Source organism: Acyrthosiphon pisum, chromosome A1 (assembly GCF_005508785.2).
Source record: "Acyrthosiphon pisum isolate AL4f chromosome A1, pea_aphid_22Mar2018_4r6ur, whole genome shotgun sequence".
Lineage (NCBI taxonomy): Eukaryota > Metazoa > Arthropoda > Insecta > Hemiptera > Aphididae > Acyrthosiphon > Acyrthosiphon pisum.
This window is the reverse complement of record NC_042494.1, coordinates 66100495-66127077: the sequence shown is the minus strand read 5'-3', so window position 1 is coordinate 66127077 and position 26583 is coordinate 66100495. Positions and strand designations below refer to the sequence as shown.

Sequence of the window (26583 nt, the reverse complement as noted above, 5' to 3'; positions counted from 1 at the left end):
ACAGAATAAACGTTCGGGTCCTATTGGGATAACCCTAAGCCTGGTCCGGGCAAACAATGAAATGTACATTAAATGTATTTTTGTTGTCGCAAGGAACGTCTTTAAATGGGCCGTGGACAGATTTCGAAAACAAGGGTCTTGACATTAATTCGATCGACTAAGCCCTGCGCGTCCAACTTTATCTTCAGAAATGAGTAGTGCAGTATATATATTGTAGTTGTTTCACTCCCCCAAAGTATCTGTCGTCCGTTGTTAAATTATGTAAATATAACGCGTTGGACGAAAAAAAAAAATAATAATAAGCAAATTTAAATAATTCTTGTCTTACAAAGATAAATATTCATCGATTAGCGATTCTGAAACGTCTTAAAATTCCGTAATCCAATTATAAGATGACGACAATATCAATGTACATTAGCATAATATATTATTATTTTCTCATGAAACTTGTAAATTTCATAGGTTTTTTTCTTAATATTATTATTCATTTAAAACGTTATAATTAATACGAAAATGTAAACGAAGAAAAAGCATCACTGCAGGCAGTATAAAATAGTAATAACTTGAGAGCCTTTTGCGACGTCTCGATATTATTATTTATTTCGTGCACGCTAAAGATTTATTGCAGACGAGTTTTACCACCTACAGGTAGCTTTGAGCGGATTACTGAAGAAATCGCAAACTCCACAATGTCTCTTGGGATTAACGAAATTTGAAAAAGTCAAACAGATTTCGTGTATGTGCAAATGTATTCGCTCACATTTTTTATTTTTAATACACACATTGAAATTGCGCATTTTATGACACTTTCCGGAGATGTAGCCACCGGGGTATAAATGGCACGCAGAAGTTATAAAAAAAAGTTATAAAACGTGCAACAATGACCATTAAAATATTAAATACAATCGGAAATCGAAAATCGAAGACGTGTGAAATATCAATAATAATAATAATAATACGCTATGTAATAACGTGATATTGCTATAAGACTTTAACGTTTTATAATGGTATTATATTATTATTATTCATAAACCGTACCTTTTTATATACCTATCGTACAAACTATTTTCGTCGACATTGTACAACAGTTTTACAGTTACTGTATGATTACAATGCGAAATAATCACGTTACAGAAATCAAACGACGTAGACAGTACAATTATCATTAAATTACAAAAGATTTTGTTATCAGTGCACAGTCTACTGGCGTCAAGGTGATGTAGGTATAGTTATTTTGGGAACCTCTAACACTGTCATAACATTGAAGGGATCAGCAGTAAATAATCTTCTTCTATAAAAACCAGTGGTTCAGCAAGTATTTTTTAAGCGTATCGTTAGCAAAAAATTAACCAATGTGTACGGTATCTATTAAATTTTAAAATTGTAAAAATCAAAATGTTATGAACTCAATCACCATAATGGCATAATCATCAACGTGATCCGATGTCCATGCATGTTACTTATTTTACAATTCAGTCGTCATAACCTATGTCATTTCATTCGATTTTTTCCCCCGTGTACAGCGGTATAACCTAACCTAAACTCTGAGGTAAGACTAGGCAGATCATTGTCGGTCGACGACCGTCGTCGACACAAAGTCAAACCGCTACAGTGGGTGCATTATATTATTATTATACATTATGTCTTTATAGAGGCGCAAAGAGTCCGTAAACTCCGTCCCTGTATTATATTCATATAATGACGGAGAAACCATTGTTTTCATTGCCAGCGTTAACCTCAAAAACCACATTTACCGCGCACCACCGATATATATTTATATTATATTTTAATTTCAGCCACCGAATCGGATGCTAATTTCGTTCTAATCGACAGCAAGCGCAGTGTTAACTTCGTCCTGAAGACGCCACCGTAAGAAATTAATTATATAAACGAGAATTGCTGGCGGCGACGGCGGATGCCGTACTGAAATATTATAATATTATCGCCATTTTATGATAATTCCTAATTCAGCCTGTGCTACGCACCATATTAATATAGTATATACTTAGGACCTGATCTAAATTACTATACACCGTCATCTAAGGGACTTGTGGTTTACTATATTTTAAATAGGATTTAGTGTTCAAACGGTTCAAAAAATGTTAAGAGAAAAAAAACGACAGATAAAAATGTTGGTATCTAATTATTCAACTTACAAGTCGTACTCAGAAATCACGTGATTGTCTAGGACCCACTCACTCCTCGAACTCCCCCCCCCACCCAAAAACCCTGTTTCGATTAAAATCTGAGCCCCACACTCGCCCGCGTCACTGTTAGAATGCGGTCCGAAATTTCAGCAGAAGAAATCTCTAAAATAGCACGTTATGCCTTGTGTGGTGGTGATGAGGGAGTGATAAGTGATGAGTGATGAGAGAGATAAGGAGTTTCCTGTGGTAGTGTGAAGATACAATATAAAATTATATTAATTAATTTAAAATTATCCAAGTATATGAAATACATTAAATTTGGCTGTATACGGACCAATACATACTCGATGTATGACTCGTAGGTCGTGTATAACCGGGTTCTTAACCTAGCCAAAATGTGGACCATGAAGGGGAACGAGCAGGTAGCACAAAAACCCCACCAAACTGACACGAAAACCATATTATATGCTGTATGTAAAGTTATAATTGTAGCACCAGTGTGGTTCTTCAGGAAAAGCATTTTCCTTGAAAAACGCCGTTCAACATTAGCATCCTTGTGTAGTATATGTTACTAATATAATATAAATGATGAGTGAATGGCAGAATGCAATCGGTTTTACGATTAAAAAGGGGAGAGGGGAGTACGTGACTTGAAGAAGTTATTAAAATATAATATTCATGGCTTGGTACGGAGCGGTGGCTACACACAATCACACAACATGGACGAGAGTAAACAACATCCGATGCCACTAGTTCCCGGATGGATGACCATCCACGTTCGTAATGGAAAAAATCTTACCACTCATACACCGTGTTGCCAAAAAACCATACCAACCGTCTCAGCCCTACCGTACCAACCCTTTGTTAGACTAATGACCTCAGTCGTCGAAGCTTTAATCTAATAATAAAAAAAGTAAATATAATATTCGATTTTCTCGTACCGTCATCCCAAAAGCCATATAAGATATTGTTTATTGTATTAATGTCTATATCGCGACAGTAAAACATATTATGAAGTCGAAGCTACGGTTTTTGAAATCGCGTTCTCGCGGTAACGAGGTTGCTTGTGTTATGTTTGCGCTGCGCAGTCTAAACTACTCTAAAGCGAAAAGCTGCAACAGAAGTCCGCAGAAAAACTTTTGAGACAGCGTCGAAATTGAAAATGTTTTGTCCCGGCTCATTAGCGTGTCAACGGCGCTGCCAGCAATCAACTACCAATGGTTACGATCTCACGACAACCATTTAGTGTCTGTGCGCAATAATAATTTAAGATAATAATAAAATCATAGCAGTAGAGTCAAAGGCTTTGGTTAAAAATAATTAGAACCTAAGAGTCTGTGAGTCTGATATTATAGATGATACAAACATCCGTTTCTCCTAACGCTGTCGAGTTTGGATATTATTATAATAAAAACATTATAATGATACGTTTCTCATTGCCCACGCCACGAAAAACTCCGTCCGATAATATAAATTCTAAATCACCGATGAAACAAACAGCGGTCGTTAAAACGAGTCCAGAGGGTCATGCGGCGGAACAGCTATCGATATTTAATTAAACACCGACGTCTAAAAACCGCTCGATTCGTTTTAACCGAGTAGGCCGCACTCGGAAAACCGGGATCCCGAATGAATATCGATCGCAAACTATATATTCACGCTCATGCACTGCCTTTCGAGGAGTGAAATCCCGATGTGTACCTACGCATAATATATATTCCCACGTGAGAGAAAGAGAAAGGGAGAGAGACAGAGCGGAATCGAGAAATTCGCTAGGGATTTCCTTACCGCATCGAACAGTGGTGGGACGGCGAGCGCGCGAGGGCGGGATTTAAATTACAAAGAAAGCGTCCGCTGGGCTTTGGTGCCGCCGCGCCGGAGTGAAATAAATAATAATAATAATAATGAAAAACAGTAGAGTAGAAAAATAAAACCTCACCGACGACTATCACCCAGTACCTATATAATATATTGTATAAATACCTCGGGTCCGGTATAATAATATAGGGGTGGAAATTTACCTGAGACGATGACTTTCCGGGTCTGGCGCACATCCCCCGAACGAAACCCCACCGCTCGCCTTTTGCGTTTTTTCAGAGTGAACTGAATTATACATGCGTGATGGCGCGTTACGAATAAAAATAAAACTCGTGTCCGCATAAATATAGACCGTCTAAGAGCTTCGCGTGTAACGAAATAATGTATAAACTGCAGCTACTGCTCCCGACCGGATTGAAACAGACTGCTTAAAAAGGTCGTCGTCATACTTTTATCGCATACGAGATAAGCCGACTTTATGTAAGATTTTGTGGGAATTGAAAACCGTTCAGAGATAGGCTTGCACCTCCCACCCCGTTTTCAACGTTCGGTCGACAATCGACGAGCAGTGAGAAACCGCTGCGAATTCATTATCATTGATCTTTAGCGGTCGGTTTTCGAAAAAAAATAATACTTAAATCATTAATTTGATGCCTAAAACTACAACTGTTTAGTATTCCACAGGTATTCTCCAAGACGCAGTTATTTATACATTGTCAAATATTATACAGCCTTTAAAGTTGTTACGGTCCGTCGAAAAACAAACGAGTTTAAGGTGAGTTGAAAAGTTTTGTATGGCATATGTCAGGTGAACGGATTATAATATTATTATTATTTAAAACAGCGCACTACACATCTTATAATAAATACATTTATTTTGCAGGTTTAAACCGTACCAAAAACACTATGTAGATATTTTAGTACCAATATTTTGAAAATAATTTAATGTAATTTTCCACAATAATGGACCTGGTGATTAATATTTATTTATAATTTTTGTAATATCACTTAATATATAAGATTTGTATTGGAAATTAATTTATCGGTTACTTTAAAAACATAAACTGAAATTGTAAATATAATAACAATTTCACGCTTGGGACTTAAAACAAAAATTCTTTTTAACACAAACTTGAAGACGAAATTGTATATATTTGTATTTTTTCATGCGCAAACTTAGCGTAACCTAATTTATTACAATTAATTTAATATTCTTCAAATTAGAAACCAAAATATTCGTCGTTTCTATATACTGAACCGAAATCAAAAAAAACATTGTTCTAATGTCCTGTTCCATTTTATTATAAACAAATTTAATGATTTTAAAAATGTTAATTTTTTTATAATCAATGAGCCAAAATTAAAACATTGTTTCCTAAATTTATTATACCTACTCTTATTACATTTTCACTTACATCTTAAAGTAATGTTTCGCCTATTTGACCGACAGTATCGCATATTATTTACGCACTTTAGTCCTAAATCGAATAAATTAATAATCAAGCGTATATATAGGGACTTACCGGTATGCGTTCTGAGGTGAGCTTTCAAGTGCGAACTCTTCGTGTACACCTTCTCACATCCGGGATACTTGCACTTGTGTATCTTCTTTGCGGCATCCGGTGACAGGTGAAGTCTCGGGTGGTACGCAACAGCGGCGGCCGTGGTGATGGACAACACCGGAGCGTGGACAACGGCGGCCGTGGCGGTGCCGTGCTCGCGGTGCGCAGGTGACGCGGCGGCGGCGATCGTCGTCGCCACCGCGGCCACAGTGCCGACCGCCGTCCGGCCGCCGACGGTTACGGTGGTGTTGGTGCTGGCATTGTTGGTGCCGGCGGTACAGGTACTGACGTTGCTGACCGGGCTGACGGTGACCCCGGACGCGGCGGCCGGGGCGACGGTCACCTTCAGCAGACCGGCGGTGGTGGTGGCGGCCGCTGACGTGGCGGGGGTGGACGCGGTCACGGCGGAAGCTACGCGACCAGACGAGCCGGTGGTCGAGGCGGTGGCCGCGGCTTTTGCGGCTGCGGCGACCGCTGCGGCCGAAGACAGCAGCGATGCCACCACGGTCGGCGACACGTCAGTATCGTCCGGTGGGCTGGGTGGCGGCGTCGCGAATCCGGACCAACACGTTGAAGGCGAACTGCTGTTGGACGTCACGCTACTCGCGCAATCCAGGCCCACCTCCACCTCCACGCGCGTCGACCACGTCGTCAGCCATGGTGACTCGGACCGCGTAGGTGAGGATGAAACCATCGGTTCTTCTTTCAGGTACCGTTCCATCTCGTAACAAGTCTGCAAATAAAGTATTTATATAATTTAAATTGTTGTTGTTATTATTTCTAAGTATAATAATATGTTTGATTTAATTTGTACGCAGATTTTAGATACAGTGTGTAACAACGTTGCGCTTTTTACTCAACGGCTATCTTGGGTTTTCAAATATCTAACCACCCAAGGAGCTCAATACAATTTTAGAAATATAACCAGCGACTATTTTTAATATAAAGGAAAATGTGAATTTATTAAATAACTACAATTCTCACTAGTTGTTCTTTAGTCTTTAGTACGTTAACAGCGTTTTTTTAAGTGTTTGCACACGACCATTGACCCCCACGCAGCTTTATTAACGACAAAAATAAAATACGACAACCATCGTTCCGTTAGGAAGACAGGATACTGATTTTCATAGGACTTTGCTCGTGTATGTTTGCAATCTCTAGGGCCCAGCGAGCAATCGTGAATACGTTAGCAGTCTCATTTTACACAGGCAAATAAATAAATTCTAGAAATGTTTGAAATATTTGAATAAACTGTGTCAAAGGAAATCCTCCCCCCTTATTTCCATCACACAATAGCCATCCTGTCTTTGCAAATGAATAATAATATGTATTAGATACTTGTTGTATTCATTGCATACAAATCGTAGATATTCATTTTCTAATGAATAAAAAAAATAATTGAAATTTAAACATAAATGGCATTTATTTGAGAAGATGACAAAAATAGAGACTTTTAACAATGAACATTTTTTCAGTCACTTCAACGCTATATAAATATCATAATATGACGTATAGATGCGCATTCCTCGGCTTATTTAAAGCCACTTTGACTGTCGTATATTTCGTATCATAATAATGTACAGCTGGTTGGGAAAACCGGGAAATTCCCGCGGGACATACTGCGTATTAATAATAATTATTATTATTGGACGTGTATCGATATTACAAGAACGTCGCAACTATAACTGTAGTTAAGCCGTAATATTGTACGACGACGTTAGACAAAAGCTTTCTTATATATGTATAAGAAATAAAACAATAACAAATATATCGTCTTTAGCCGTTGCTGGTACAGATGTTAATGGTGGTGGTGGTGTATGTGCACTTTGAAAATCAATACAAAACGATATTATTTTATTCGCAATATGATAATATATTATGTTATAAATGTTAATTACGTGCCAAACCTATATACGGAGGTGTATATATTATGATTATAATAATATCATACTAGTCGGTCTTACCGTTTCCTTACTTCGCACCGTTCAATAACTGCATATGTGTATTTTAATATTATATTAAAATATATATATATAGGTATGCGTCTATACGGATTTATCAGTACATACATATACATACATATATACACATATAATATAATTTAATATCCTATGCATACACTGCTGCTGCGCGTATATGAGAAATTTAATAGAATAAATTAGCCTTTCCGTAGACGTTTTCTTCTGTGTCACGTCGTACGCGCGCGCGTATATATACATAATATTACAGTAGCAGTGCGCGTTGTACACAATCCGCGTAACCTATTACGATTTACGGCCCTGATTCAGCGTACACATAATATTAAAATATATTATTATTATATTATTGTACACAAGTACATGCTGTATACATAGGTAGTGGGTCTCGGCGACTACGAGAACGCGGGAATTGAACATTTAAAAAAAAAAAAAACATAAGACATAAAAAACATCGTTCGGATTGTGTACGTGCTCCATAATCCAACAGTGCACTGATAATATATCGTATAATACATGTCATTAATGATATTATGCATTACATTGTGCTATGACCGTGGAACGAAGATAACTAATATTAATAATAATAATTTTAAAAACGCGAATCGTTGGTACAACATAATAATATTATTATAAATATGATTTACCATTAACGTGACGATATTATAATATTATGTATAAGAGAGTTATTTTAATGTATATATTATTTACATTCCATTATACGTTTGTGTACGCTGCGCTCTGTTTGAGTATTATATTATGTTATATGTACCTACCTATATATTATAATATTATGTGTATAATAGTTTCGCGACATTAATGTACATTTTATAACGATTAAGAGTGCGTTCTCAACAGAAAAATAAGGCATATTCGTTTTAATGGTTTGATGTACGCGAAGGTAGTATGTATATAGGTAATAAGTACATAAATTTGTTGCGTTTAAAGCCGTTACACGTAATAATAGTAGCAATAATAATAATAATAGTAATAACTATTAAGAGTTTGTGTGCGCGCCGACATGGTTTATTAATTATTGCGAAATCGATCTTTATGCGCACATATTATGATGTATATAATATAATATGACTTGTCTAGAATGGTTTCGATTTAGTATCGGAAAACGGAAAATATATAGTTCACGTTTTCCCGTTTTCTTTTCTATACTCGTGTATTGTATTATTCTCAACGATACGCGCGGGTCAACAACCATATTATTGTCAATGAATTGTTTTTCATTTTTTCCCTTCGATTACACAAGTCGTGTCCTTGATAACGATGAATCTCGCCGTACATCATAAAGTACGAAACTTTCCGTTATGTAGGTCACAGTGGATCGTAACGAATTCTATACCACGCGGCTATAATATGCCAATTAAACAAATTATATTATATCGTATGCGATAGAAGGCATATTCTTAAAACAGACAGACCGCGCGAATCATCGTCATTTCGTGTTATGGTACGTTTAATATTACGACAAAGTAAATATTCGATAAATGTAAATGTATACGGCATTCGTACTTTGCACGGATGGAAATGTCGAGAATATATATTATGTGTACGTCTTGGGGGACGAAAAAATACATAATTTTAATATGAAAAAACGCTTTAGAGCTGTGTCATCGTATTCTCTTATCTCTTTCTATCTCTCTCTCGTAAAACAATACTAACAATTATTACGATAGGTGCCACTCAGCGTTCGTACCGGAATTCCTTCCCATCCCTTTTTGCGGGTCGGTAATTTCCTATCAATTATGCCGTGGGGATGTTTCAAAGAGGGGTGGAAATGATAAAAAATAAATACGCGTCGACTATCTGAGGACTCCTTCCGCGATTGACGCAGCTTCAGCGCCGTCGGATATAATATTATTACTGTCTGCGTTCAGATAAACTCACGTGGATCAGTGTCAACCTTTATTTTTATTAATTATATTGTTATTTTTATTGTTATTCTGTTTTTCGCTCGAGTTGCACGATAACTTCACTGTCGCTGTGTTAATTACCCCGTCAAACCGTCCCGTCAATGTCGAATGGTGATTACCGAAATCCACGAGACTCGTCCGGTGCTACACCCACATTCACGTAAAGCAGCTGCTTCACAAAAGCGCAAAACGTTACAAAATAATTATAAAACTGGTACGCTATAGGATATCAAAACTAAAAAAGAATAATATTTAATACCTTTATGTACCCACACTCATGAGTGTGGAAAACAAAGCAAAACTATACCAAATTCACTATCCCCATAGTCTTTGTACATAGGGAAAGATTTATTTTGAAATTGTTGAAGGGAGCTGGTAAAAAATTTTCGGTAACGATTAACAGAATCGACCTAACAACGATATTCTCCTAGCCAGAATCAAACACTAAATCATTGATTCTGTTAAACGCCTCAATTGGGTACTATGTATTATGTTGTACGTTAGATTTAGACAACTCATGCGGGTGGTTTGACGTCCACTTAAGACTTTGACGCACATAACCAGCGAAGAATTCGCTCAGCCAAAAGAGCAGTGAAATTCTCATCGCTACAACTACAAATGTCCGACAGTCGGATACGACGTACAATAAATTATACTCGACGTGGCGCATATGTGGGAGCTAAATAGACAACGGTGTGGTGGCGATGACGCACGCGATCTATCAAATTGCGAGAGAAGAGTGTACAAAAAAAAATTAGTACGCCCGACGGACATTTTCTGCGTTCACCGGTTTCGCGCGGAAAAGCTACATCCGGCTCTTCGCTGCTTCCGCTCTGGCACGTCCGACGCGTCGACTGAAACCGGGATACTGACAAATGCTTCCCAAGTTTATAATATTATATTCGCGGAGGTCTGCTCGAAAAATGGTGTGCGCGCTCGAAAAGTCATACACATCTTATAATACATCGAAACAACGCGCGTGCGGTATATTATGGTGAAGGCGCGGCGCGGAGGTCTTCCCGCCCGCGCGTATAATAATGGCTTTTTGTCGAGTTTTAACGAGCCGCGAACTTCATGTTCTACGCTCTCGGAATAACTTAAGACCTTATATACACGCTCGTCGTCGTGGAAAGAGTAAACAAACACCCGACCGCCACCGTTGCCGCCTCGCACACTAGGTTTGAGTATATATATAATACCTATATATATATGCGTCGTCAAAGTTATAGTCGCTATGTCGCCCTTGTATATATATAATATAGGTATGCGTATTACATGTGTGTGTGCGCACCAGCGTGTGTCTTCCGTTCTCTTTTATATATACACTAATCCTCTACCACCCAAATCTGATTTCGCCCGGCATACATCGACACACACCCGGACGATCTTATTTGTGACTTCGCACACTTGACTAATCTCACGTGCCGCGTATGCGACGCAGATTGAAGCAAACGCGGCTGGTGGGTGCCCGAGGTAAACACAACGGAGGCGGTGGCAGCAAAAGCAGCAGCAGCAGCAGCTATATTATGTGTATTGTGCGGGGGTGTATATGTGCGCACTGTGAGTAGACAGAGTGTGTGCGAGACCGGAATACACAAAACCAGCGGGTACGGTTTTCTCCCTGGCCCGGTGTAGTAGATGTACAGTGTAGCGGTGCAAATTACAATTAACGAGCGCGCGCCCGCACATACAGGCAGTGTATATAATACCTACATATATATTATGTGGTATTGTATATATACATGTGAAAAAACATTCGGGTACACGAAACCTTATCCGCGCGCGTGGCTTTACAGAGCAAACGACGAAGCGGACCGAGGGGTTGATCGTCGAAGCTAGGTGGGTAGGGTGTGAACACCCCTTCCACGACGAAAAAAAAGGTCCCACACGAGGGAGAGCACCTATATATGTGTGCGTGTATATCGTATACGCATATTATTATATAATGTGTATGCGTGTTTTGGTGCGAGGGCGGTATAGCAGCCGTCGGATCTCCACGGAACGTAACGTGTGCGCGTGCGTGTACCTATACTTCTGCAGCAGCATTATGTTTTACTGCGCGTTTTACCTTTTACGAGAGATTTAATTTAAAAAAAATAAAAAAAACGCACAACAATCGATATAGTGTGTTCGGCCAGATGCGTTGGCAGTGAGCGGTGGAAATGGAGTGAGGGTCATCGTATTTGTTTTCTTTCGGGTTTTTTTTTCTGTCCTCCAAAAACGAATCGACTTGACGGCGAGACGACGTCGGACCGGTGGGTGAGTACTTTTAGTAGCCAAGTAAACATATATGAGCGAATTTTCTATAAATGGCTATAGCAGTCGCGAGGGGCACGTCGACGCCGCGCATCAATCTCCGCCGCCCGCCAAATCTGTTCGAGCGCGATTACGAATAGAAATTGAATCCATATTTTATGCGTATAGGCCGATGCCCGGCTATTGACGGCCGTTTTGTTTGCGATCGGCGAGTGGTGCGAGAGTCGGACGAGGGGTAGGACTCTCACGAGTCACGACATAAATAGGCTTTTTTATTATTTTCCTCGGCGGGCCACTGCAGCTGTAATAGTTTCCCGGAAACCACAACAGCCGCACAATACGTCGGTAAATAAAAACGTATCCGTCTCTCCCGGTCATCCATCGGCGTGGTGTATGACTCGTACCCGCACCCGACGGCGTAAAAATTCCGAATTTCCCGGGCACCACGCACGTACGTTTTCATCAGCGGATATATATCTAACCTACAACACCGCGACGGTGGCGTACGCGCTATTAATCAGCAGCTCTCGGCCGTATATAATAATAATATTATATAACAATCCAGTCGTGTACGAATGTGCATACGCGAGCCGTAAAACAAATACCCACAATAAGTAGCAGCGTGCGTGTACGGCTGTGTATATAAACGACCTGACGTGGTCAGGCCAAACTTTGAATCACCCGCCGCCGCCGTCCTGCACCTCCTTTGGCTGTAGTACGCGCGGTCGGCATTCGGCTTTTGGTATTCGTCGCGCGCGCGAATCGCCCACTCTCTTGTTTGTACATTGTTACCATTCCGGTCACGTGCCCGGCCAAGCGGCTCGTCCTTTGTTTTTGCTGACGACAAAAGCCGCCAGAAAACTTTGGATTTTGCCGACGTCACTCGGACTCTTGTGGGCGGAGGGGTCGTGAGTACGAAAAAAAACTGTTCTCGATAGACGTGCTTTTCATTTGATATGATATACGAGTATAATATATAGACGTATACGTCCCGCTACACCTCTGCGCCGGAAGTATAGGGATAATAATCATCGCGATTTTACACGTAGTACGATAACACCAAATAAATCGAACGGTGTACAACTGTAGTTATAACATTCGCGTTGGGACAGAGAACGTATTAAATACATTTATTTTTATATTTTACATTATTATCATACGATATGACTAAACATATTTTGCAAAAACGCTACGGGGTTGGCTAAGTCAGGGATGCCCAACTACGTTGCGTGAAAATATAAAATAAAAATTCTAAAATCTATAAAAAATAAATTACAATTATACTATATGTATATTATATACAATAGGTATTTTAATTTTTTGATTTTTTTTCTGTTATAGATTTGTATTATTGTTGTTTGATTTTTTTTACTTAATTGTTCATACAATTATATCTTGAAAAATCATTGTTTCAGTTTGTTCCTTTTCCTAAAACCAATTTTTCGTATAACTGTTAACTGTTATTACCTAATAAAGTCTTATGTTATTATATTATACGATTGTTTATAAAGTATCACAACCTACGTTGGTGGAGAACTGTTGAATACTGTTTGTAATAACGAATATACGCATATAGTTCGTGCGTTATAATATGTTTTAAAACACCGTTGTGTTTATTATATGCCATTAACGTACTACACTAAAAACACAGCTTCGTGTCTGGAGTTTTTATTTTTAATTTTGTATTTTTAAAATTATACATAGGTAGTGGGAAAGATAAACCAATAGTAGGACATTAAATCTACTCGAGTGCATTTTATAGGTGAAGAGCGTATTATTATACACAAAACTAAATAATATTTATTACATGTACAAGCACAGTAGCAGAATTAAAATTGTGTATAGTGTAATGATTATAATTTACGGATATGACCGTTTAAGTATGCGATCCTTATACGCGCCACTTAATACTGTAAAGTCTAAATATTGTACCTATATCTAATATACGCGTATAACCGTTGGTATAATATTATAATTATTTATACAATTTATTAAATTGTATATATAATGATGTCAACATTTGAGTATAAAACAATCTTGAATAAAACGTGTGAATTCCAAGTAAATTGTGTATGGATGGTATTTTTTATGATTGTTATAATAATTACTGACAAATAAGTGAATTCACTTTGCGAATGCAATTAATACACACCGAAAAAATGGCCAGCCCCGTAAAATGGGCTAAACCTGTATTTCACCGCAGCGTCTGATATTATTGTGTGATTGATTTTTATTTAAATACCGATGTTTTATATGATGTAAGAAATCAGATTATTATGACCACGGAAAAAAATGTTGAAATATTTCATGACGTAAATATTCGAAACGCAGTAAAAACTTAAAGGCAACGCGTCGTTTCGCAATATCGGTACACCGGTGCGTGTATAGGAAAATACAACGTAACATAACCATCCACGGCTTATTATAATACTACGATTTATTATGTCAGAATACCACGAATACATTAATATTGGAGTTTGGATTTTTTTTTTTTACCATCGATTTTAAACGCTTCAATAAAAACGTCGATTGGTGCCTGAAATACATGGTACAATATTAACTCCCAAATCCCTAAAATAGCTGATTGAAATAGCGTAATCCACCGGAGCTTTATACAATATAATACAATTTTGTTCGATTGTAATAGGTATATAGTATATTTTATAATATATCGTACATTTTATCGTCAAATATCGTACTGCTTTGTTTTCTGGTCGCTAGATAATGATGATGTCCATAATAGCTAATAAATATCACCCTCTGAAAGATATTTGACCAGTGGTGGTTTAAGTTTAGTCTTATACTATAAGAAGTTGTTAAATATAAAATCACTGTTTAATTATGTATTAAAAATCTAAAAATTAAAAATTATAGTAACAATGATGAAATATTTACAGTGCCCGTTAACAAGCATTTTATAAAACAATACAAATTATATCGTTTACAGTATATTTGTATTTTATCTAATTATCTGTGATGGAATACCAATGCTAAATAATTTCATGATCATTTTGTTTCGTTTAATAAGTTCGAATACATTAACTGAAAAGTCTAAATTATAATTTTGTATACATACTTTTTAATATCATAACGTTGCATGTTTTGTTTGGGATTGTTATTATAGCTATTACTCAATTTTAAAAAAAAAAATCGTTTTCTCGGACATTGTTATAATAATAATATTACCTACTTCGATCGATCGGAAATAGGGACGATTTGCGGTTTTTCAGTCTAAATATAGCCCTCTCCCCCCTCCACACATTCATACAGTTTTTCTCAATTTCGTCCACCAGCACCACCATCACCACCACCATAGTCGCGGCGAAGACGCACGCTATATACCGTAGTACTACGTATAATGCGGTCTTGTCGGTTAGGCTTAGCTACCATGGTTATTTACGGTCATGGTATACGTCATGATGTATACGCTACCCACAATGTAATAATATAAATGTCGCACGAAATTTCGCCGACTCGCAATCTCGTCGTATGCGGCGATCCTTATCCGGTGCGACCACTCTGGGACGTGTGTGTAAAGCTGCTCGTACACACACATGACGATCATGCACACAACAATATATAATAATATATTATATAGTTTTCGGGTATAAACAGCATTGCGACGAATAATTTACGACCGGCGCGGCGATGGTCCATATTCCCACTGCGATCGTTGCCGATCGGACGCCGCTCGACAGTAATCGAAACAGCGGCGGTGAATCTCCACCGATCGGTTACACCGGACGACGTATACGTACGATATGTGGCAATCGGCGGCGCCCGACCGAAAGGATTTCGATCGGAGTTTTTATTTTCTGCCTCAACGCGCGCGTACCGTTTCGTAAACACTTGCTGACACGGGTAAGCCGAAAAAAAGATTTTCCCCCATTCGTTCGGGGGATGGTGAGCACCCTCCCCGTTACGACTACCTTCCAATACAGGTAGTCCTGTATCATTTCCGACATCTACCGCGGTTTGAACTTTAGTGCGTCCGACTTTATCGCGGTCCACGTTATAGATAAATTAATAATACTAAGAAAAATTGTAATAAAATATTATAAATAAAACACGCGCTCTCGCGAATCCCGACGTTCTATGGAGTTTATGTTAAATAAATAATATTGCATATACATTATAGTATTATTGTTGTGTTGGTTGCGTTTCCTCGCGTTTTTACAAACGTTATTATATCCGAAACGGAAGTCCCGGGCATAACGCCGAGACGCTGTATCGCACTGCGTGGAGGAGCGGAGGTGGGCGAGGGAGCACTATACAGCTACATTATTATTACGTTGCACTGGGCAATTCTTTTATCGCAACAATTCTTAAATGTTTTATTTAATTTCAAGGACTAAACAAACACACACACACACACACACACACACACACACACACACACACACACACACACACACAAAACACAGATAATCGTAGAAAAATGTATGATAGTTATTAATATATCATTTCAACGTCATATTTTTTTTTTACTTTTTACACAATTCTTAAATTCACTACACAATGTAATTATGAAAATGTATTATGATTCTATTTTTAAAAACAAATAAAATAAAAATTTACCGTGTTTTCTGATGGCATCATGAGGTTTTGACAAACGAATCGCCAAAGAATTATTCTCGATCGGAAACTGATCCTCATGGCACCACTAAGCCAATCGCGTCGTCGCCGCAAATTCGTTTTATCCAAATACCGTCATTATAAGCATAATATATATAGGTAGGTACTTATATATAGATATAACAAGGATTTACGGTTCACCACGCGATAGCCGAATATCTCTATACATAATAATGATAATGTAAAATCATTCCTATGCGATTGTACTGTTGTATTTATGAGCTGAGATGGGTCGTAAAAAGCTATCACGGTGGAACGGTGTGGTGGAGAGTGGAAGAGAAGGGGTAGTTCTTTTAGGGCCACCGGTGACGAGAAAATATTTGTATTGTGCGTATACGTCATCATTAGAATACCCGTGCAGAGTTCGATGCGTTGGGGGTCGCGGAGAGTGAAATATTTTTCCATATAATATGTATATAGGAATCGCACTCGTAACTGCAGTTAAATGGATACCAGGCGAGGTATTCGCAGACAAAATAAAATATTGTGAGCGTGAGTGTGAATGTCGGCAGCGACCCTAGGGCGGGCTGTATAATATACGCGTAGACTTCATTAAACGCATTCTTCCGACAAATATTTTCCGATTCGTTTGACGACAAAAAGTACTTAAGAAAGCTTATACGTAAAACCGTTCTGCTGCAGACACCGTAAGCGGTGTACACGATTATTATTAAAATAAATAATATTAAATGCACAATAGAATAAATATCATATTATAGATCACGTAACACGACCCGGGGTGTACTACGTCGTTGGCGAGCCAGTATTTTTTTTCAGAGTCAACACTCAATTTAATATTTTATGTTTACGGTTATCCGTATTCCGTGTCTAGATTTGTGACCAGATTCACGTAAATTAACAGTATAAACAATTAATGCATCAATTGCAACTATCGATTTTCGAATGTCACACAATATCGAGGCGAGGACAACAAGTTAAACAACGGTTTCTAATCGAAATCTTCTCGGAGAGGGTTTTCTACGTGCTTAGTTAGAGGCTAGGTATCCGTTTTAATGATAAAATATAATTTTAAACTTCGTACGCAACAATAATACACGTCTTTGAAGTTTTGAATAGTTTTATTATTTTCTATGACACCATTGGTATAAGTTTTATTTACGAATCTCTACATGGCCACACCATTGAAGAGCTTGTAAAAAATATCAAAAATTATTCAACCGAGGCATACTATATTATAGTTACTAATTGGATGATGCCAAACTATTTATTTTTTAGCCAAGTTGGCTTTACTTAATAAAGTAAAAAAAAACCATTCACTCACTTGGTCGGCATAAAATTATACCAAATGTAATAATTTCGATTGATTTAAAGTGGATGGGGGTGGGTATAATAATTGCAGCCGCTGCATTGATATATTTCCGAGCTCGCGGACAACTAATTACTGCAGCTGCTCCACGGCATAAACATTATTCCGAATGTATAAATTATTATAAAATGGCGTCGACAAAAGAGAGACCGAGGCTCGAGTAAATAGAATTTTCCGAATTTGCTCCGGGCCTGCTTTATGATTTTTTAGGAAACGCTAACGCCGAGTATACGACAAAACCCGATTAATATAACTACAATGAGGTTGTTTTATTATTTAACGTTTCGGTGGCTTGTATCATAAATATAATAAATATTGTTGACGCGTAGGTGTATGATAATAATATAACGTTTAAAAAATAGGTGAAGGTAATATTATTATACAACATAATATTATTAAAGTGCATAGCTCGGCATAGTTCCTGAGTGGTTTTTTTCTTTATCACATCTTTTTTGATTAACACACCCATGCGTATTACCGAATAATGATAGTATTATATGTTTTGATATCTTACCCGCCACCTTATTCAGTGGATTTTTATCTATTTATTGTTATAACAATACATCTGCGGGGTTTTGTGCGATTTAAAATTCAGCGTTCGCGAATTTAACGAAGACATAATGTTATTATGGTATACTATATTTATGTCGTTCTTAAACAAGATTCGCGGATATACATTTCCTGAAATATTCGTGAAATATATTTTCATGTGTTATATTTTAAAACGCGAAACTGGGATAAAAATAAATTGTTCGACAATTGTTATATAATTATTATCTGTTATATTGCCATATTATATAATATTGTGCTCATGCCTCGTATACAATTGCACACGTGAAACTGATATTATATTTTGTTCACCGTTGAAAGTCGCATCAGAAATGGCTCTGGATAAAATCCAAAAATGGATTCTAAGTATCAAACGAATACAAAATATGTAGTCATAATCAAAAGTCGGTGGTACGATAGTAATATTGATAATTATTACGTATGTTATGTCTTAAGATCTAGGGTCTAGAATCTACACGGCCTCGACGCGAGACGATAAAATCGAATACATTTTCAGAGTTTTCGAATTTTCTAATTATTCAACTCTACCATATTACAGCAGTTATTTTCACACACAGGCGGGTCACAAAAGTGTTGTAAATTTCAACTATCTTGTTCGTTTCATTGCGATCGGCTTTGAACACCTTGGTATCATTATATAGGGGACAGAAATCAAACGCCATTTCTCAAAAGGACCTTGGTGATCACAAAAAAACGTTATAGAAAAATCACATATTTCGATACTGTTTTAGGTTTGCGTACTAGCGAGTATCTGAAGGGTGACGTTTCAAACCGACTGGCTCTATTTAGGGGTCAAACTAACAAATACATATTTTACACTATAATGTGTACATTATTGTATATTATACAGGATGCAGTAACAGGAACCCTGAAAGATGAAACAACTTTTTATTTTTGTTTATCGATATAATTTATAGTCACTTGCACTAAACGTAAAATATAAAAAAAAATATTTTTATTCTTTAATGCTGTAAATGAAAAATGTAAGTTTATATAATTAACATTTTTTGGATATATTTAAAACAGCTAATTTGTAAATCTGTGTATAATAATAATTCTGATGGTAAAAACAATTACCTAAGTCAAGTAGTTTGTATTTTGAATTGTTTGAAATATTGAATCAATATTTTTTTGAGTAAATTAATTTAGAACGTAATAACTTTTTTTTAAATATTATTTTGAATTTCCTAACATGAATATATTTTTTAAATTATATTATAACCATATAGTTTTCACAATTTTTGTCATAAGTTAAAGTAGAATAATTTTTTTTTTCAGGTCTTCCTGTTACGCCCTGTATACGAGCACGAACCTGGCTTTGGTGAATTTTCCGGTGGTTACGAAATTACGGGGATAGGGAACTCTAGGGGTGGCTACGCGAAGAATGGGCACGCTAAGGGTGGGTTTGTGTGTGTGCATTTGTGTGTGGGTGTGTGGAACGGGGGGCAGTCGAGCTGGGAGCTCCCTAATTACACAGGCGCTTCTATCGCCAAATGGGTGGCGGGCGGGAGAGCCTCTGGTTCTGGCGCCAAAACAAATGTTAAATCATTAACCGCAGACTTCTCTCCGCGCCCGACGAAAAGCGGCGCGCAACACACACAACACGCGCTCCTCCACCGCCACTTCCTCCACCGCCACTGATACAACCACTAACTGCTGGCACCAGTCACTCAACCGATAAATATAATAAATAACTACGCCGCCACCGCCGTCGTCTCCGCCCACACCGCAGTTATAGTGTTCGTCCCCTCCGCTTTCAATATTCTCGTTATTATCGTATTTTATATTATTATTATTATTATTATCATTGCCCCGAAGAGTCCTGACCACTATGCATTTTTTCTCGGGTTAATTTGTTTTATTTTTATACATTTTATTCAATTTCGTTCTCAGTAGACCGCGACAATACTAATGATTATTATTATATATATTTGTTAATATAATACACATACAATTATTCGCTGCAAATTATATGCCGAAAGTGATGTATAACACTGTATACATATCGATATGAACATTTAATTATGCGCTAGTACCGACCTGCGATTGTGCTGGAGAGCCATGGTCGTTTCTACTGATCCGAATATTATATTTAATATCGTATAAGACGAATTTTAATATGATAAATAAATTAATAAATACAAAACTGTGCATCGTCCGTCATCGTCGTCGGTAGAACAATTGGTATCAAAAAAAAACGGTGAAATAGTACGCCTCATGGAAAGTGAAGCATTAATTCGCGCATGACCTCAATAATTGCGTATTTTCTTGTATGTGGGCACAATTAAGTACTTACCCGATTATTAAAATTGGTTTTTATTTGAGGAAAATTCTGTTTAGTTTTTTTTCTTATATTTTACGCCAATCCGCGTTGGTTCCAAAAAACCTAACTTATCGCGCTTATGTCGCAACTATAATAATATTGTCGCGATACATTGGGTACGACGTTAAATCATTATACCATTTTGTAAACGTATACCGATAAACTGAAACTATAATTTTATGAAAACATTCCAATCGTTCTCGTTCTGTTTTCATTTTAAATGGTTTTTATAATATACATCAGCATAATCGTCTGTCGTATATAATGCGTACAGCGTTTAAAGGTAATCGCCTGTAACTGCTCCAGCGTAATCGCACTAAACGGTTTATGTATATACGTTTCTTGGTAGGAGTTTATTTTTTACCATCGCCGTAATCATCTCGATTATTATTATTATTTATTTATTTCAAACGATTAACGCGTACACGACCGATACGATACGGTCGTAAAAATCTATGTGCAACGGTCGGTTTGCAGTCGAATAACAACATTATATATACGCCTAACGATCCGAGGACGAGACGTTTTTATTTTCCATTCTCAATTTTACTAGTCGAGCAGTGAGTGACAGTGGTCGGTGTGTCAGAACTCATTTTCCCTATCCGCAAACACGTTAGCGCAGCTCGAGTTTTCCGTCAACGTTACGTCCACTTTACGGTTTTCAATTACACTCACTATTATTACAATAATACTATACTCTACCTGCGTGGCTGCTGATAAAGGACTCGGAGTACAATAACACCACTACATCTAATAATGTAACAAATAACTATGTAACGGGAAATCACAGATCATCCGGACAACTGGTTACTCTTACCTGCTTTATAAAATATAAAATAATTCGTTATAATAATATAATACCAATAACATTATAGAGATAATTGCGCCATGTACTTAAATTGCCTATACAAGGCGCCGGCTTAACGGAAACTGTGGGTACAATAATTTATTATTATTATAGGGAGACATCGAAATCGAACAGAATAATATTATAACAAATTATAATAAATAATTGTGATGCGATAATAAACATGATAAACAAAGGAGTGGAAAGAATGAATGAGCACGTGACAGAATTAAGGAGTCTTTACATTTGTGAAAATCGTTCTGTGCGATACTCTTATAACCAGCCGTTGGACTATTGACATTTTTTGGGAGAGCGCTCTGTAAGGTATATTACTACTATATTTTTTTATCATAGAGAAACCACGATTCTCGTGTATGTGTATATTTGTTACACTATGATAGTTAACTTGAGTACCTACCGAATGGGTAGGTGGAGGGAACGTAGAGCAATTTAAAAAAAACAGCGACGTTGGTGTACAACTTTTCTACTTGTAGTACGGCACTCATCGATTTTGGAATGACAAAATACAACTATAGTAACGTTGCAGTGTACCGCTCACTAAATACTGGTAAATCCAGCAAATCACAGCCACGACAAATCATTTACGTTATCTCGACTGAGTGGGAAAGTTGCCTATTCATAGCTCCAAAACACGACCTAACAGTATTAAAATATTTTTTATTAAACATAAAAAGACACAACCGTTGGAATCGCTCATAGTCGGTCGCGCCACCAGTCGGGGCACGGTCATGGAGGTTGCGGTGGAGGTTGTACGTCCGGGTGAGCTGCACTGGAGGTTGTCAGTGGCGGTGGCGGTGGTGGCGAGACGTCGTCGTAGTCGCAGACGTCGTCGGAACGCATGGACTGCCGCCGCGGCAGCAGCGACCGCTCGCTCGAGTATCGATCGTCAGCGGCAGTTGTATACCGTTTTATATACATACGTACAGCGTGCTCCCCGCGCGCCGTCGCCGGCTTGGGCCCACCTGCGCCCGTCGTCGTTTTTCGATATCGCGTGTATATATATATTCACTTTCTCTCTCTATATATATACCCACAGTATATATATATAAATATATACACAACGGCACAATTTCGCTCTCACTCTCCGTGTGCACTAGCCACCCTCACCACACACACCCACACGCACGCATACCACCGGCTGGTCCTTTCCTACCCCAGTGTACCGACATCCCGCCATCCTCATCGGTCGTGAATAAAATCGGGTTACGCAATCAGTTCGGCGTAACACCCGCCTCCGCCACCGAAGAACGACCGACGTCCAGGAGAAGTGGGGCCAAACTCCAGCGGCAATCAGGGGTAGCTACCCCTCCGTTGAATGTATATTATGTATACCTACGCTCGTATAATATATCGTCATGTTTATATATTTCATACGTACCGCGGATTTTCTACTGTCTAATTTGTATAAGTATCATGTATTTATTTTTTTTTACGTAAATGAGTAATACACAGTGGGACGACCACTTACGTGTAAAAATTAATTCACGAATTTATCAATCATTCGCCTGTCTGCGCCGCTTATTTATTACAATATATAGTAAGTTATTCGCGATGAATATAATATGCTTAGTAAAAATCTACGTTTTCCGCAAAGCATATAGAAATGTCTTTAGTATAAAACCACAAAAATCAAATCGGTTTCCATCGCAATCGGATTTACGTTGTGCAGTTGAATAACGAAAAATCGTACGAATAGAGTCGACGAAGAAGATAATATGGTTCCGGAGAAAACGAGCGTACTTCGAGAACATGACCCATTTTTTCGTTGTGTTTTTTATACGAACCTTTATGTACTGCGCGTTAAAAAAATAGGGGACTGTGCAGTATACAAACGATTACGTCTTAGTAGGTCACACGAACTAATCGAGTCAGCGGGACCGCGTACGTACTCCACCGCTCCTACCCACGTCATAGTAGTACCAATATATAAACGACATCGCAATCGTACTACTACTAATTTCATTAAAACAATTTTTAATTGAATTACGTGCCGTGTTTTTTATTTTTATTTTCGAGAAATAATAATTAATTTTCAACAGTCAGCGATATACGTGCACCTACGTATATAGCAACCTCACTATCTTTGCGGTAATTAAAGGACGCTTCTATTTAACATATATAGCCACAGTTAGTTCAAAACTATATTGGATAAGTTAGTAAAACTTTAAACGCACGTACGCCACCGAAACGGAACGGCATTAACAGTTTTATGAAAATACACTATAATATAGACCCTTTTTAAAATATAATTTTTTTTTTAAAATTCCATGTTGTGAAAAAATTACTTTTGCACGTGTGACGTTCGAACGATTTGTCATTCTATCCAATTATTAAATACCAGTAAAATAATATGCGCGTAAAGGCACAAATAATTTTGTATTAGTAGTTTCATCTATGCAAAGACGCGCCTAGCAAAAAACATATAAACTCCCAAAATGTACACCAAAGTTGTTTTGAACTCGTATATTACTATTTTACATAACAAGTTGGATTTTAGATAAAAAAAAAATATTATAAAAAAACTTCTCGATATTTTACATGGGTTTTAAATTCAATGTATTATTATTAATTAACTATTATTATTATATAACTAATTAATTAATCTACGTATGAATCTTTATTTCACGAGATACTGCAATGTTATATTACTATATGTACGTCGAGTTATTAACGGCGTGTCCACAAGACCGAAATTGGTCGTAATATAACAAGGTAGTTAATATATAATAATTGACTGAGCATGGCTGTAAACAACTTAATTCACGTTTATTGATAGACAAATACATTAAGTTTCTAATTAAATTGATTATTCACAAGTAGAAAATCGATTATATTTTCTAGATCGGTCTGTTGTACCTACTATGACGTATGAATGATTATTATTTATTCGTGCCGTAATAATATGTTTAGATTTTTTTAAGTAGAAACAACAGTTATTCAAAACAATTTGAGGGGGCTACACACTGATAAATGATCGCATCATCGAAAATAAACAAATTATTATCTTGTAAGGAAAAGTTAGTTTTCGTGTAATTCGCGCAATGTCATATTATAACCCAAACGCAGCGGCCCATTTTAAAGAGAATGGTGTACTTCTTCAATGTTAATCATACATTTTGTGTTGCTTTCCTACTCGCGAAACGCTCTCTTAAGCACTCACTTGAGTCACCTTATTTAATAGGCTAAATTAGCATTTAATAAAATAATAATAATTATAATAAAAAAAGGGCTCAAAACATCGTGTTATCAAGTTTTATACTCTTCGCCGTATAAATATTATAAATATGAAATGATCGCGCACTCATTTATATTATAATATCAATGTTCGTGCACAAAGTCTCGTTTATAAGTTTAAACAACGGAAAATAAATGATCTTTTTACATTATATACACCATTTTTTTCACTGTAAATATCGTCTAGCGTTTATGCTCGGAAACATTTTTAATATTTATAATATGACGTATAATATATTATTATGGGAAAAAAATACCTTTTTAACAACATTATTTGTTCTATTCTGATTCATTGTTTAATGAAAACATATCTGAATGCATCAAAAAAAAATACCTACGATATTATTTATTACGTTTCAGTTTTAACGATACTAAAATAAATTAAATTGATGAGATTATATGCCATTTCGTTTTTTGTTTTTTTTTTTTTTATAATTTAAAATGTTATTACTACAAACTCCTACAAACGAAAATATTAATATTATGTAGTTATAACAAAATGTGAATTAATCAGTACGTGATTCTTGCAGTAAGTAATCGATAACATTTAATTTACGATACACCTGATATGAAACGTTCCGATCGTAACTTAAATATTATTATATATATTAAATGGAATACAAAATATATATTTTTCTACATTTCATAACATACAATAATTTACTATTGATGGTCAATCGATATCGATATATTTTATGTTATATTACAATCCTAAAGCCAATTTACTACCTTTTAAATTTTTATTTTTATTCGTGACGCAAGGAGAATATTCAACTATTCACTATTAATATGTAAATCATCCCGATCATACGTAACGCGATTCATAATAAACGATAAGAAAAATGTGCCCTCTTAATTATTTAAATTGGCTACGGCGGCTAACGATCTAATAATTTAATATACTTCTCGCGCGAGTCTTTATGTAGGAGGTACTTTATGCAAAACATACAAAACTGAACTTTGGATTTGTGGGACGTAAAACAATGACCAAAGTGGAGGTATTATTATTATTATGATTATTATTATGCTGATCGTACGGCTTCGATAATTCCTGAAATTAATAATACTGTGAGTACTCTTATAGTCGTGTACAAGCCCTCCGTCGTTTGATTGTTTACTGCTCTGTCAACACGACGATCGTTAGCCGATTAAGTCACAGACTTGCAGCAATCGCGAGGTTACGAATCTAACGTATTTGTGGGAACAGACAAACCACGTTAACGGTAATACAAATATCACATATAATAATGCAACCGCGTAATGTCGACTGTTTTAATAATTTTTTATGCATTTGTAGACTGAATATATTATAGTCAAGTACATCTTCATGTTGCGAGTTTCCTACTCGCTACAAAAAATACGAATTATTATTATAAAACGCTTTTCTGATAAAACGTTTTACGGCACCCACTCGCGTGAGTTCCTATTTCGACACACCAGTATAAATATCTCTGTGTGTGTGTAGGTGTGTGTGTGTGTATGCACGTGGGGAGTCTTAACTTTTGAGTCCGTGAAACTTGACTTCGGCAATGGCCCTAGTACATATTATACACGGTCGCGAGACGGTGAAAACAATTTGCAAACAATCCCGACGAATCGGATTCGTTGAGGCAATACCTCATCGAATATGTAGTATTCATGAGTAATCGCGTCCGCGACTTCGCGACTTCCGTGAAACCCCAAAAGTTAAGGCGCGCACCCAAGCGCAAATATATACATATATATATATATATACAAATTGTATTATATATTATATAACATCCACGGCCTTTGTATCTCGAAACACGGGAATCCACCGAACACAGTAAAACTCGTTTACCGCGGTCTGTATACCAAATATTACCCACATTTAACCGCGTAAACCACGACGTATAGGTAACGTGCGAGATGCTTGACTATGTATTATAATAGTATGTGTATAATAGATCACGATGAATGAACG

At 37.0% G+C, this 26583-nt stretch overlaps 1 protein-coding gene across 1 annotated transcript in view; it reads right to left on the bottom strand.

The window, feature by feature from the left end:
* LOC100572650 (Krueppel-like factor 6) overlaps positions 1-26583 on the bottom strand; it is a 218314-nt gene that overhangs the window by 20552 nt on the left and 171179 nt on the right. The window contains exon 2 of the mRNA XM_003242725.4: positions 5489-6260. Coding sequence (XP_003242773.1) covers positions 5489-6260 — 772 coding nt within the window. The remainder of the gene's footprint in view (positions 1-5488; positions 6261-26583) is intronic.